The following is a 15,077-nucleotide window of genomic DNA, read 5'->3' as shown; positions in this document are numbered from 1 at the left end:
ACTGCACACAATACTCCAAGTGAGGTCTCACAAGAGCAGAGTAGAGGGGCAGGATGACCTCCTTTGACCTGCTGGTCATGCTCCTTTTGATGCAGCCCAGGATATGGTTGGCTTTCTGGGCTGCAAGCGCACACTGAAGCCGGTTCGTGTTCATTTTCTCATCGACCAACACCCCGAAGTCCTTCTCTGCAGGGCCGCTCTGAACCTCTTCTGTGCCCAACATGTAGCTGTGCCTGGGATTGCCCCAGCACATGTGCAGGACCTTGCTGCACTTGGCTTGGTTAAACTTCATAAGGTTGGCATTGGTCCACCTCACAAGTGTGTCAAGGTCCCTCTGGAGGGCATTCTTTCCGTCCAGCGTATCAACCAAACCACAAAGTTTGGTGTCATCAGCAAACTTGCTGAGGGCGCACTCAACCCCACTGTCCATGTCACCGACAAAGATGTTGAACAAGACTGGTCCCAACACCGATCCCTGAGGGACACCACTCGTTACTGGTCTCCAGCTGGACACTGAGCCATTAACCACAACTTTTTGTGTGCGGCCATCCAGCCAATTCTTTATCCACCGAGTGGTCCACCTATCAAATTGATGTCTCTCCAATTTAGAGACAAGGATGTTGTGTGGGACAGTGTCGAACACTTTGCACAAGTCCAGGTAGATGATGTCAACTGCTCTACCTCTGTCCATCAGTTCCATAGAAGGCCACCAAATTGGTCAGGCAGGATTTCCCCTTAGTGAAGTCATGCTGGCTGTCACCAATCACCTTGTTGTTTTTCATGTGCCTTTGCATGCGTTCCAGGAGCATGTGCTCCAAGATTTTGCCAGGCACAAAAGTGAGACTGACTGGTCTGTAGTACCCTGGGTCATCCATTTTCCCCTTCTTGAAAATAGGGGTTATATCTCCCTATTTCCAGTCATCAGGAACTGCATGTGACTGCCATGATTTTTCAAATATGATGGACAATGGCTCAGCAACTTCATTCGCCAGCTCCTTCAGGACCTTCAAATGGATTTCATCAGGTTCCATGGACTTGTGCACATTCATGTTCTTAAGATGGTCTCAGATCATCTCCTACAGTGGGCCTAAGGTCTTCATTCTCACAGTCCCTCACTCTGCCTTCCAGGACTTGGGTGGTGTGGTCAGAGCATTTGCCGGTGAAGACTGAAGCACAGAAGTCATTAAAATCCTCAGCCTTGTCCAAATCCAGGAGAGGCAGTTCTCCTGATAGCTTCCGAATGGGGCCTGTGTTGTCCCTAGTCTGTCTCTTTATTTGCTACATACCCATAGAATCCCTTCTGTTCTTTCACATCCCTTGCCAAATTTAATTGTAACTGGGTCTTAGCTTTCCTAACTGGTTTCTAGCTTCCTGCACAACATCCTTGTATGCTTCCCAGGCTGCCTGTCCTTGCTTCCACCTATTATAAGCCTCCTTTTTCTTCCCTCTGAGTTTCCTCAGCAGCTCCTTATCCATCCAAGGAGGTCTCCTGGCCCTCCTGCTATGCTTCCTTCTAGTCAGGACGCAACACTCCTGAGCTTGTAGCAGGAGTTATTGAATATTGACAACAGTCTTGGGTCCGCCTGCCTTCTAGGGCTATATCCCATGGAACCTTACTAAGCAGGTTCCTGAAGAGGCCAAAGTCTGCTCTCTTGAAGTCCAGGGCAGTGAGCTTGCTGCGCGCTCTTCTCACTATCCTGAGGATCTCAAATTCGACCATCTCATGATTGCTACAGCCAAGGCTGCCCTGGAGTATCACATTTCCAACCAGACCCTCCCTGTTGGTGAGCACGAGGTCAAGCATGGCACCTCTCCTTGTCGGCTCCTCTGTTATTTGCAAGAGGAAGTTGTCTTCCACACAATTGAGGAACCTCTTGGATTGCTTTTCTCAGGCTGTATCATCCCTCCAACAGATATCAGGGTGGTTGAAGTCCCCCATGGGGACAAGGCCTGCAAGCATGAGGCTGCTCCTGTCTATAGAGCGCTTCATCCGTACAGTCCTCTTGATCAGGTGGTCTATAACAGATCCCCACAATAATGTCCCCCATTGCTGTTCTCCCTTTGACCCTGACCCACAAACTCTCTGTTAACTGATCAGCAGTCCCCAGAGTTCCATACTCTCCAGCCTGCACTGACAAATAGCAAGTCCCCCTCCCCATCTGCCAGGCCTGACTTTCCTAAAGAGGAAACCTTCCATTCCAACACTGCAGTCACAGGAGCCATCCCACCATATTTCTGTGATACTAATTATATCATATCCCTGTAGACATGCACACATCTCTAATTCCTCTTGTTTATTCCCCATACTATGGGCATTTGTATAGAGGCATCTGAGCTGAGCTGCAAATGAAGCCGGCTCATTGGCTGGAGCAGCTGAAATAGCTCTGCATCACTCCAAGCATTTAGTATAGGTGCTGGCAACTGACTGGAATGATGTCCCCCTCCCCCGCACATCTAGTTTAAAGCTTTCTTGACCAGTCTGGCAAGCCTTCTACCAAAACTGCTCAGCCCAGCTCCACCAGCCCCAGTAGACCTGGCTTCCCAAACTGAGTCCCATGTTCTAAATACCCAAACCCATGATTACAGCACCACTGTTCTAACCATTTATTAACCTGACAAATCCGCCTAGCCTTTTTAAGGTCTTCCCCATTATCCTGGAGAATTGATGGAAAGACTGTCTGAGCTCCAGAGCCCCTAATCATCTCTCCCAGGGCTCTGTAGTCCTTAATGTTCTCTGGGCTACTGCTGTCTATACTGCTAGCACCCACATGGACCACTAGAAGTGGGTAATAGTCAGTGGGACTTACTGGGCCAGGAAGCCTCTCAGCAACATCTGTGATCCGAGCCCCTGTTAGGCAACACACCTCCCTCAAGACTGGGTCAGGCCAACAGATGGGTGCCTCTGTGCCTTTTAGAGTCCCCTACTACTATGACTACTCTGGCCGCTTTTTACTGGTGGCACTACTAGTGATCCTCTTCACTGGTGCATGAGCTGGTTGTTCATATGGTGAGGTGTTTCCCCCTTAGCCCCCTGCAGAACTACAAAGCGATTCTGGGTGTGGATGTCAGATTTAAGGAGGAAGCCCCTTGCTTTTAATTGTCGTCTTCCTCTTTTTCTTTTTTTTTTTTTTTCCTTTCCTGTTACTAGTTCCCAGCTTCCTGGGTTAATGCCCTTCTTTCCTCCATGAGCTACGATGAACGCTTGAGGCCCCTGCAGTGCTGCTTCCTCTCAGCTCCCCTGACATCATTTGGTTTGCCGATAGTGTCGCGCAGCCCAGCCCCTGCTGCAGGAGGACCTCCACCAGGGAGCACCGGGTGCAGCCCTGCCCATTGTGCACCCTCCCCTCACGAGCCCAGTGCAGGCACTCTCTACACTCCGAGCTCTGCGCTGCAGCCTCCCCTCTCATCGGCTCTGTCTGGTGCCGACGCTGCCACCGCCGGGGCAGCCAGAGCAGAGCTCCCAGACCGGGCCCTGGTCATGAGGCGAGCGCTCACCACCCCGCTGGCGCTGCCGGCGCCAACTGCCCCGCCAAGCCCTGACAGGCCCTGTTTGCCCGCCCTGTTCGCCGCGATCCCGGCCCCTCGCGTTCCCTGGGGCGGGTTTTTACTCGCTCAGGGCGAGGCCGCTCCTGCTGGCACAGTCCCCTGCGAGTGCCTGCTCGCCTCAGCGGAGCTGCCGGCTCCTGGGCAAGGGCTGGCGAAGGCTTGAGGCTCCCTCGGTGGCTCTCGCCGCTTTGAGTTGAGGCTCCTGGACGCTGAGCTTCCCCCCGCTCCGGGGTTGAAGGCGTCATCTCTGGAGCTGCTCACCTCAGCAACTGATGAATGTAGATGAAACCTCATCAAATTTCATAAAGCGACTGAGAACTGGGCTCCAGTTATTCCCTGCCTGGTGTGTTCAGGATTGCTGGTGGCCGCAGCCCTGTCATTGGCAAGGGGTGAGGAAATGCTGCCCCAAGCTGTTAAGTGTTGGAGCTGGACTGGAGAAGCGGTATGGGGCTGCCATTATTCTGACCCTGTGGCTGGCTGCCTGTCCTGCTTCGGAAGGACTAAGGAAGGTGTCTGGCTGCTGTAGATGGTGACAAACATGGGTTCCAGCCTCCTATGTACAAAAATTAATCCCGTGTTACTGTCCAGATACATGGAGGGGCCTGGGTGGATGTGGCTGGTAGTGGAGATCATCTGGGCCTCTATAAATAGCATGTACTGTTCTCTAAAGCCCCTAATGAAGACTCTTGTGTGTGCCACAGTCACTTAAGAAACATACGTGATGGTTCACAGGCTGTTTCTGTTTTCAGTGATATGACTTTTGTGGTACAAAATACAGTTTCCAGACTGTACAGCTTCTTTGTTTCCTATAGCTTGGCCGCCTGCCAATTGTGGCAGGTTCAATTTATTTACCACATAAAAAGGCATAAGACAGAAATAAGACAACACTTCAGAACTAGGTTGTTAGGGAGAAGAAAGGATTATTTAATTTTTCTCCTGCTGTTAATCATTAGCTCAATTTCCTCCTCCTCTCTTCAGGATGGACAATTTTTGCTGAATAATAACCAAAGGCTCAGAGGAATTCTGGCTTGAGGTAACAAACAGATTTAACCATGATAATGGCTACATTGAATAGTTTTAGGTTGATTGTGATCTAACAGTTTAATCCCACTTCAATTTCTATGGAAATTGCTCCTCTAGGTGACTTTTAACAGTTTTGAAAATAGCTTGCTTGCTCTGGACGTTGGAGGATTTCAAACTGTAGAAACTTTGGGAAGGTGGCCTGTCCACCCAGCAATGGTGCGTACTTGAACACTAGTTTCGAGCTCTGGCCACTTTATTTAGTAACTACCTGAAATTTTTGGCATTTGCTCTGTAATTGATACGCATATAGTGATATGGATTTCTTAGAAAGGACTTTTGGGTGTATGGAATGTATTTATTTCTGTACAGTCAAACAGTGTTCTTGTGGCAAGGCTTCATAACGAAAGAAACCTGTTTGTAAAACTAGATGAGGTATATTAAAGGGACCTCTCTTGGCGTTAAATATGAGTACAAAAATTCTTGCTGATCTTGCACCAGTGAAAACAGGTTTGAGGTGGTGACAGGCATGGTATAGGAGTAGATCTCAGAGCTACCTGTGCTTGAAGAGAGCAAAGAAAAATGACTGAAATTAACATTTATATTTTCAAGATTAAATAGATGCGGTGTCAAATAGCATAGTACTACTGTTTTTTTTAAGAAGTTTTTTAAGAAATTAGCAGTGGTTTAACAATGATCAAGTACTTAAATGCATGTATGTTTTTGCCAGCAAACAAATGACAGGCCTGGAGGAGTCGGGATGCCTGAAAGGATCTTTGAGTGTGGAGCAGCAGTTGGCTCTCATTAGCGTCTGTACAGACCTGAAGGCAGCAGTAGAGGGTGCTACTTTCATTCAGGTAAGCAAAGGTTTCACAACTCCTGGCAGTTTAGAAAAATGATCAAGAGCGAGCTGTGCAGTTCTGCAGTAGTGGGCAGTGGAGAGTTCAACATCCAGACCCCATAAGGATAGTTATGCTTGTTAAAATTGAAGTTCTTTGTAACCCAATATCTTGACGTGAGAGTTCATGCCACTTTGCAGGATTTCCTACTCGAGAGTCAGTGCAAGTTTCTTCTGGGTTATGTAGGAAGAGGCTGACAGCTAAACTGAGAGAGAATTGCTGGCCTCCATGTGTAACAAAGACTGTACCTGTTAGAAAGATGGATGTGAGGGGGAGGTAAACAGGAGATTCCTGGGGATTGGTTCTCTCTTAGGGAGCAGCACACATCCTAGCGCTGGGACTAAAATGTGTTTCTTTGTCTCCAGGTTGGGAAGGCAGGGAGCATGGCTGAGCCCAGGGGTGACTTCTGCTCTGAATGTAAGGGAGCAGGATAGGCAAAAGCAGTTATCTTGGTGTTTTAGAGTATTAAAACCAGGTTTGATGTATAGGGCTGGAATCTGTGCGGATAAGTAAAAATAGGACGGGGCACAAGCTGAATTACTGGACCTGATAGTCTATGGCTGCTTAACCATTAGTATGATCACTGGTATGGGCCTAGTTCAGTGAACAGGTGAATCAGGGACCATGTCTGGGATAAAGTATGAATAAGTTTGCATTAGGCTTGGCATATTCTACCCTGTGTGGTCCCCCACATATTGTACCACTGACTGTCTATATGTGTATATGTGCTGCACGCAAGAATTTACAGTTCATACTGTTTTGAGCTGTAATTCCCACAGTCTGCTTAGCAGCAATGCATCCCTAATAACAAATAGAACTAGAAGAGGACCGTTTTCAAGAGTTTTACTTCCTCCCCAAGTTGGTGAGGTGGAGTGAGAGGGAATGAGAGACAGTGGAAAACCTCACAGGGGAGTCAAGGTGTGAATGCACTATAGACTTTCACAGTGATATACTATTCTGTGTTCGTTTTCTCCAGATCATGACACTATATACAGTTACCATATATCTGACTGTTTCATTAGTAATGAGCTCAGAGCTTGTCAGTTCATGTAATTGTTTTCACATAGGTATCGCTTACCTCTACTGAGATTAATCTGCAAATTCCTTATCTAGTCACTCAATCCTGTAAAATCCTTCTGCAAATGTTTGCAGTTGTAGTGATGATGACCAGCTTAGTTTTACAAGCTAACTTTCAGGTCAGTTATGAGTGGATATAACAAAGAGCACGTCTGCAAAACCACACTGGTCAGCATTTTCCACTGCCTAAGAACCGACTGTGCTTCCTACCTTGTGCTTACTATCTCTTTCCCAGTTACTGTCTGTGAAAGGACGTTTTATCTCACATGTGACCACTTGACTTCCTTGAAAGCTTTTATTATTTTTTTTGTTGCAAGATTTGTGGGTATTCACACCAACTGCATCAGCTATGTGACTCCTGTGTCTGTACTTGCCGCTTCCTTGAGAGAATTCTATTAGGTCTGAGTCAGGACTTCCATCTGAAAAGTTGATTTGATTCTTCTTCATTTAACTGGTTGGGTGCTACCCTTTTCCCTTAACTTGCTTGATAGAGACATAAGGCTTACAGATACATTGTTGAGATCTTTCCTGAAGTTGAGTTACGGTTGCCATTCTTCCGCACTTTGGTACCAAAATAGTGTACATTAAATTTTGTTTCGAGTATGCTTACAGGCCCTCGTTCTCATGGGTGACTTCAACCACCCTGACATCTTTTGGAATGATGGTATGGCCTGGCACAAGCAATCCAGGAGGTTGTGTGGAAGACAACTTCCTTCTGCAAGTAATAGAGGAACCAACAAGGGGAGGTGCCATGCTTGACCTTGTGCTCACCAACAGGGAAGGGCTCATTGGAAATGTGGCGCTCCAGGGCAGCCTTGGGTGCAGCGTTCACGAGATGGTAGAATTTGAGATCCTCAGGACAGTGAGAAGAGCGCGCAGCAAGCTCACTGCCCTGGACTTCAAAAGAGCAGACTTTGGCCTCTTCAGGAACCTGCTTAGTAAGGTTCCATGGGATATAGCCCTAGAAGGCAGGCGGACCCAAGACTGTTGTCGATATTCAAGGAACACCTGCTACAAGCTCAGGAGTGTTGCATCACAACTAGAAGGAAGTGCAGCAGGAGGGCCAGGAGACCTCCTTGGATGGATAAGGAGCTGCTGAGGAAAATTCAAATGAAAAAAGAGTCTTACAGAAAATGGAAGCAAGGACAGGCGGCCTGGGAAGAGTACAGGGATGTTGTCCAAGAAGCTAAGGACCAGGTTAGGAAAGCTAAGGCCTTGTTATAATTAAACTTGGCTAGGGATATTAAGGATAACAGGAAGGGATTCTACAGGTACGTAGCAAATGAAAAACAGACTAGGGGTAACGTAGACCCCTTCTGGAAGCCCTCAGGAGAACTAGCTACACAGGATTTGGAGAAGGCTGAGGTTCTGAATGACTTCTTTGCCTCTGTCTTCACTGGCAAAGGCTCTGACCGCGCCACCCAAGTCTTGGAAGGCAGACGCAGGGACTGTGAGAATGAAGACCTTGGGCCCACTTCAGGTGAGGAACTGGTTCGAGACCATCTTAAAAATTTGAATGTGCACAAGTCCATGGGTCCTGATGAAATCCATTTGCGGGTCCTGAAGGAGCTGGCGAATGAAGTTGATAAGCTGCTGGCCATTATATTTGAAAAATCATGGCAGTCAGATGAAGTTCCCAATGACTGGAAAAAGGGAAATATAACCCCCATTTTCAAGAAGGGGAAAATGGATAACCTGGGGAATTACAGACCAGTCAGTCTTACCTTTGTGCCTGGCAAAATCTTGGAGCAGATTCTCCTGGAAGGCATGCTAAGACACGTGAAAATCAACAAGCGATTGGTGACAGCCAGCATGGCTTCACTAAGGGGAAATCCTGCCTGACCAATTTGGTGGCCTTTTATGATGGGGCTATGGAACTGATGGACAGGGGTAGAGCAATTGATGTCATCTACCTGGATTTGTGTAAAGTGTTCGACACTGTCCCACACGACATCCTTGTTTCTATATTGGAGAGACATCAATTTGATGGATGGACCACTTGGGGGATAAAGAACTGGCTGGATGGCCGCACACAAAGAGCTGTGGTCAATGGCTCAATGTCCAGCTGGAGACCAGTAACGAGTGGTGTCCCTCAGGGATCAGTGTTGGAACCGGTCTTGTTCAACATCTTCGTCGCTGACATGCACAGTGGGATTGAGTGCGCCCTCAGCAAGTTTGCCAATGACACCAAGCTGTGTGGTTCGGTTGATATGCTGGAGGGAAGGAATGCCATCCAGAGGAACCTTGACATGCTTGTGAGGTGGGCTGATGCCAACCTCATCAAGTTTAACCATGCCAAGTGCAAGGTCCTACACCTGGGTCAGAGCAATCCCAGGCACAGCTACAGGTTGGGCAGAGAAGAGATTCAGAGCAGCCCTGTGGAGAAGAACTTGGGGGTGCTGGTTGATGAGAAAATGAACATGAGCTGGCTTCAGTGTGCGCTTGCAGCCCAGAGAGCCAACCGTATCCTAGGCTGCATCAAAAGGAGTGTGACCAGCAGGTCGAAGGAGGTGATCCTGCCCCTTTGCTCTTGTGAGACCCTACTTGGAGTATTGTGTGCAGTTCTGGTGTCCTCAACATAAAAAGGACATAGAAGTGTTGGAACAAGTCCAGAGGAGGGCCATGAGGATGATCAGGGGACTGGAGCATCTCCCATATGAAGACAGGCTGAGAAAGCTGGTGCTGTTCAGCCTGGAGAAGAGAAGACTGCATGGAGACCTCATAGCAGCCTTCCAGTATCTGAAGGGGACCTATAAGGATGCTGGGGAGGGACTCTTTTTTAGGGACTGTAGTGGTAGGAGAAGGGGTAATGGGTTAAAACTTAAACAGGGGAAGTTTAGACTGGATATAAGGAGGAAGTTCTTTACTGGGAGAGCGGTGAGGCACTGGAACAGGTTGCCCAGGGAAGTTGTGAATGCTCCATCCCTGGCAGTGTTCAAGACCAGGTTGGACGAGGCCTTGGGTGATATGGTTTAGCATGAGGTGTCCCTGCCCATGGCAGGGGGGTTGGAACTTGATGATCTTAAGGTCCTTTCCAACCCTAACTATTCTATGATTCTATGTAGTTTCTCATCATTGTTAGTGCGTTTGATATTCAGCCATATCAAAGCATTTTTCAGTACTTTGGTCCTTATCCCACTCTCCTCTGTTCTGTAAATTCTTCGGCTTCTTCTAATTTGAGGTAGACCCTGGGAGCCCAAAGACCAAGGCTTCAGTTTTCTGCAAGGACTAGAAGGCAAAACAGAACAGTTGTAAAGAAATCACTGCTCAGTGGGTATTTTCCAGTTCTAGATCCTTCTGTACACTGATTTCTTGTTCCTATTCATTCTTGTCCAAGAAGGGGGAAATTTTAATTTTTATTACTCCTCCCGTAAAATGTGAGAAGGGGTGGGGTTGTCTGTGTGTGTGCCACCACCTTTGTTTTGTCTTATTTTGACAGATTAACAATCCTACATCACAGCATTAATTTGGGTATTGTATCAACTTTGTGAAGGCTGCCTTCTTGCTTCCAGAAGACTCTCCTAGTTCTGCCAATTTTCTTTTGCTCTTTCAAGTGTTTCTTACTACCTGGTATGTCTGTATGGTGTCTTTACTTTCTCTGTATGCTACCTGTAAGGATCTGATCCTTGTAACTACCAACTTTGCATCTCCTTATCATCCTCACATTTTATTTTTCTATCTTCTTTTGAAGCTGAGCACAGCTGCGATGGAGTTATTGGTTCTTGTTGCTCTAACAGACATACTGAAATTTTAGTATGCTATTGTTCCTCTTCAGTATGTAGTATTCAGTAGTATGCTATGTAGTCTCTTCAGCAGTAAGTTTTTTTTAATAAGGCCTTGCATGCTACTTAAGATTAAATCAGGGACTGCATCTTCTTCTGCCTTTCTCTCTCCATCAGCTGTTCAATGAAACAGACATCGAGAAAATGGTTCAGAATCAAAGTAATTTTGAGTTGGAAGAAATCTGTGGAAATCATTTGGTCCAACCCATTGCAGGACTGTTTATGCAGTTGAGCCTTGAATATTTCTCAAGGATAAACACTACTGGTTTCTTTGGGTAACTTGTTACAATGTTTGATTACCCTCATTGTGTGACTTCTTACCCAGTATCTAATTGGAATTTCCCTTTTTTCAACTTGAGTCTCTTGCCTTTCGTCTTATGAGCATGGACCTCTGAGAAGAATCTTTGTGTTCCCTTCAGGTATTGAAGGCAGCAGTATTGTGTTGATAGCCTCTGAATAGCAACAGTCTACCTGGGGTAACTCAAGCTTTCTGGTACTATTTTGTGTTCCCTTAGCCCTTTTGATACCTCAACATGTAGTTGTTTGGTATAGAAATAAAAATAAACTCAATAGCTGAAGTAGTTGTGCTCAGGGGTAGCAAATACTTGTGAAACACTGGTGATGATCATCATACCAGCTCATCAATTTCAAACCATAACATCAAATTTTGGTTTAATACAAAGTGTTACCAAATATACAATGTAAATGGGCAAGTTACTTGAACTAGTCTTTTCCACCCTCTTCTCAAGAGAAAATTAGAGAATTCTTAGGCTCACAGCATTATTTAAGCAGCGAACATACTACTTTGTCGCTAAAGTGTATTAAACTTCAGAAACATTGCCTAGTGCAGCTTTGAACCTGGAAGGACAAAACCGACTAATTGTAATTTATGAGGGCAAGTGTTCTGATGTTTAATTGCTTAAAAAATGAAACATCAGTTGCATTCCTGTTAGCTGAATATAGAGAACTTTGTTTTCTTGCTTAATGATACAGCCTACTGATTAACTTGTTAAAGACTCCTATGAGAACTGTACTTGATTACCCTGGATTTCAGTTTGTTAAACCATAACTTCTCTTCAAATTTGGCATATGTAGAGTAAATCCATTTCAAGCTGTAAAAATTTCCTTCATATTTGGTCTCCTTGAATGAATTCTGTGAACAGTTGCCTTCTATGTCATTCTCATGGGACATAATGTAGAACAAATGAGATGAAGTAGTAAAAAGTGAAACTTCTTAAATTACATTGGTGAAGATATAAAAGTGAAAAAGATGCAAGAAGTAAGTAGAAGCATTGAGTAAGGGGAAAATTCCTAACAGTAATGTCAAGAACCTTTAGAAAAAGGTATGCCTTGGTGGGTATTTTTTTACATATTCCTTCTCCTGAGCATTTTTATGAAGTAACTTGTCTTTGCATCAGCTTCAGAAGGAAATTGGTCTGTGTTTTTTTACTGTAAAACTGAGTATTTGCCCAGTTTCACTTCTCAGAGCTTTTCTATGCTACTTAGAAGTGCATAACCTATAGCATTTAGTTGAACATGCAGTGCAAACTTCTTACATCATTAAAATCTTTAATTCTGAAACAACTTTTCTGTTAGCTGAAAACTCCATAAAGACACATGGAGTCAAATTAATAGATGCATTTGTATTTTAATGTCCCTGGCATGGGAATATCATGGATGAGATAAATGTTTCTTAATACTGTGTTCTTAACTTTCCTCCGTAACTATATGATGATTTTTGTCTTGTGTCTATATATAACTACTGAGTACTAAACTCAGTAGTACTCCTTTCACTATTAAAAATATGTTTGAGTGATTGTGTGTCTAGTTCCTGAAGAATATAAACTGAATAGAAATCAGTCCAGTACTCGTATGACATCTTGGCACAATGCTAGTAAAATTAAAACATATATTTTTAAATGCTTTGCTTTGGAACAATTTACTGAAAGAATAATAACGTTTGCTATCTCTCAGAGGATAAGATTACTAACTGTTGGTAAAATCTTACTCTTGACACTTGAGCCACCATGTACCTTGGTGAGTGCAAGGCCTGGCTGGGCTGGTTGAAGCTGGCTGCAGAGGGTAGCTGAGGGGTGATCTCTGAACCCATCAGTCATGATGTAGCATGGAACAAAGTAGGCTGGCAAGGGCATGAAATTAAGTTTGTAACTTACACCTTGTGATCTTGAGGCATTTACAATTTTGCCTTAGAACAGTATCTTCCCATGGTGGTGGCTTCAGAAGGGGAGCCCAGCATTGATTTGGGAGCCTTGACAATAGGTGTCTCCTGTCATAAAAATTTGTCTGTGTCTGGTACCAGTTTCTACCCCTAGCTTTCGTCTTACTTTCCTTATGGCTTTCAAAAACCTTTTTACTACTGGGGATGAGGGAATATCTGCTGACAGCAGTGGGTGAAGATGTCTTCAGCTGCCCTGAGCCCATAGATTCTGGTTTGGAAGCTTGCATTAATGACATACCTCTGTAAATATGAAGCTGCTGGAAGGCAGAGTACGCAAGCATTGCAGTAACATGGCTTCTTCTGGACTGGTCACTGGTCAGCTCCAGGCACTGGACAAACATGAGTCTACTTGCTTTCAACTGGGTAAATACAACCTTAGGCCTAGTTTTACCCTCATTGTCTTAAAAACTGACCTGAGGCACCAGAAGTTATGTTTTGGCTTCTGAAGGAGCTAGTTTTAAGCATGTGACCTGACTTGCCATTTTTGCAGAGGTTTTGAGAAAACTCTTTTCCTGATTTTAGGGTTTGAAACAGCCTGATCACAAAGATTGACTGTAAAAAAACTTTGCCAAGTCAGCGTTTAAGTTGAACTGAAAGATGATGTTTGGGTAAACAGCTTTCCAGTGTCGCTGCTGTGGTGCTGCTGCTGAACGGTCTTTTCTCTTTCCAAACTTTCTAACATTCATTCCCTCTCTATCCTGTGCATAAATCAACTGGTGGTGTTACCATTATAGACTTGAATATGGTGTTGGTCCCTGTTACAGGAGGTTGTCACTGCCGTAATTATCATCCTGCCCAGCAGTTAATCTTGCTTCAGGTTCATTTCCAGTGCTCCTTTCTAGGCTGTATTTTATTCCCATTGCTTTTCCTAGATCACTTACCCTATTTTTCAGGAGGATCAATGGAATTACAGTAGAAGAAAACAAAAGATCTGATCCTTTGAGAAAGGATGTTGGGAGGTGGATGTCAGTAACCTATCTGAGATCTTGTTGCCTTTCCCTAAGGGAACAGAACGGATCTTCATCCCTTCTGGAGCAGCGTGACCAGCTTGTCTGTCTTTTGAAAGTCTTGTAAGGCACATGAACATCATGGAAAAAGATGGATCGCTTCATGGCATGATACTGATACTAGATGAAGTAAAAGTTGCCTTCATTTCTTGTGTGTTCAAAAAAAAAGAAACAAAACCCTACACTGTCCCCCCAAAGACTCTCAAATCTGCAAGTTTGATTTGTAGAAAATGTACTTCTGAGAGTTAGTACTTTGTTAAATATGTTTTGTATTTTATACGAAAGGTTGAACACACACTTGCAATTCAGTCATTTAGTCTGAGCAGTATAAAATGGCAGTAACTTGAAATTTTTATTGCTTCAGTTCCTTAACAGGGTATGTTTCTGAACTATAGGGAAGTACAAAATATTTTTATGTAAATGCTGTGTTTCACCTCACCAAAGTGTTATTTACTTGTACAGTATCATATGGTAGACAATCTTTCATGTCACTCAAGAGGTAGGATTTAAGAAGCATCAGATTTCACACTGGTATTTGCTCATAAATTGAAGACAACCAAGAAGTTAATACCTTACATTTGGAGACCTACTTTTTTTTAATTAGGTTAGTCTGGAAGTACTGTTGGAAGCAACTTACTTATCTACTGTCCTTTAGTTGATGTTTTGAATTCTATTAAAGCTCTTCTGAATATGAACTTAGCACTGTTCTAAAAGCCAGGCATTTACAGATTTGCTGCAAGACACTTTTATAACTGTATTTTGAATGGAAATACAAACAAGCTCAAATCCCGTGAATCAGAGTTAAACTGGTATGGGTGGTGTTGTCCCTGTTCTATCACTTTGCACCCCATGTCTGTCTGTTGTTGCATTACCCCCCATGCCTCTAGTCCTCTGCTCCTCACCAGATCAGTGTGTAAGAAAACCTCACCTTTATCAGAATGTTCCTCTTTACCTTTGCTGCTGTACACGCTAGAGTTATTCAAAATCAGGCTGGAAGGGACTTCAGAGGTTACTTGGTCCCAAGGAAGGATCAGTCATACCTAGACAATTGTCTGTCAGAAATAGGTTAACCTGTTCCTAAAATCCTTATGTGATATGATTCCTACTTTCCTGTGTTAAGCATTTTACTTCTGTGCGTACCTACTCTTTAGAAAGCCTGTACCTTTCTACCTTTTTGTGTCAAACAATGATAATGGTGCCCTGTCATTATTATCCAATTTCCATTCTGCTTTTCAGTTAAAGGAGCTGCTGTCCTTATCCTGCTTTCTTACCCTTGGCCTACAGGATAGTTCTTGTTCAGGTTCAAAATAAAGTCTTCAAAACAAGCTACGCAGCCTTGGCAGTGGGCTAACTACAGTTGGTTTACATCCAAGGAATCTTTTTTTTTGCCAAACATATTTTTGTTAAAAGACCTGGTATTTGGACATATGCATGAAACCATCTTGAAGTTGTGTACCCAGCTGTGTGGAATGATTATCTGTAGGGGATAGAGGGGCAAACAACCTGA

General features: G+C 44.5%; 1 protein-coding gene across 3 annotated transcripts in view; it reads left to right on the top strand.

The window, feature by feature from the left end:
• CRYL1 (crystallin lambda 1) overlaps positions 1 to 15,077 on the top strand; it is a 66,638-nt gene that overhangs the window by 13,274 nt on the left and 38,287 nt on the right. For all 3 annotated transcript variants that reach the window (XM_061374339.1, XM_061374340.1, XM_061374337.1), the window contains one exon: positions 5,297 to 5,423. In XM_061374339.1, the coding sequence (XP_061230323.1) occupies positions 5,297 to 5,423 (127 nt within the window). The remainder of the gene's footprint in view (positions 1 to 5,296; positions 5,424 to 15,077) is intronic.

This window comes from Neopsephotus bourkii, unplaced genomic scaffold (assembly GCF_033783945.1).
Source record: "Neopsephotus bourkii isolate Nb327-2 ecotype Australia unplaced genomic scaffold, CSIRO-AGI_Nbou_v1 NB_1638, whole genome shotgun sequence".
In the NCBI taxonomy this organism is placed as follows: Eukaryota; Metazoa; Chordata; class Aves; order Psittaciformes; family Psittacidae; genus Neopsephotus; species Neopsephotus bourkii.
Note: the sequence above shows the minus strand (reverse complement) of the source record. Positions and strands in the feature narration are given on the sequence as shown.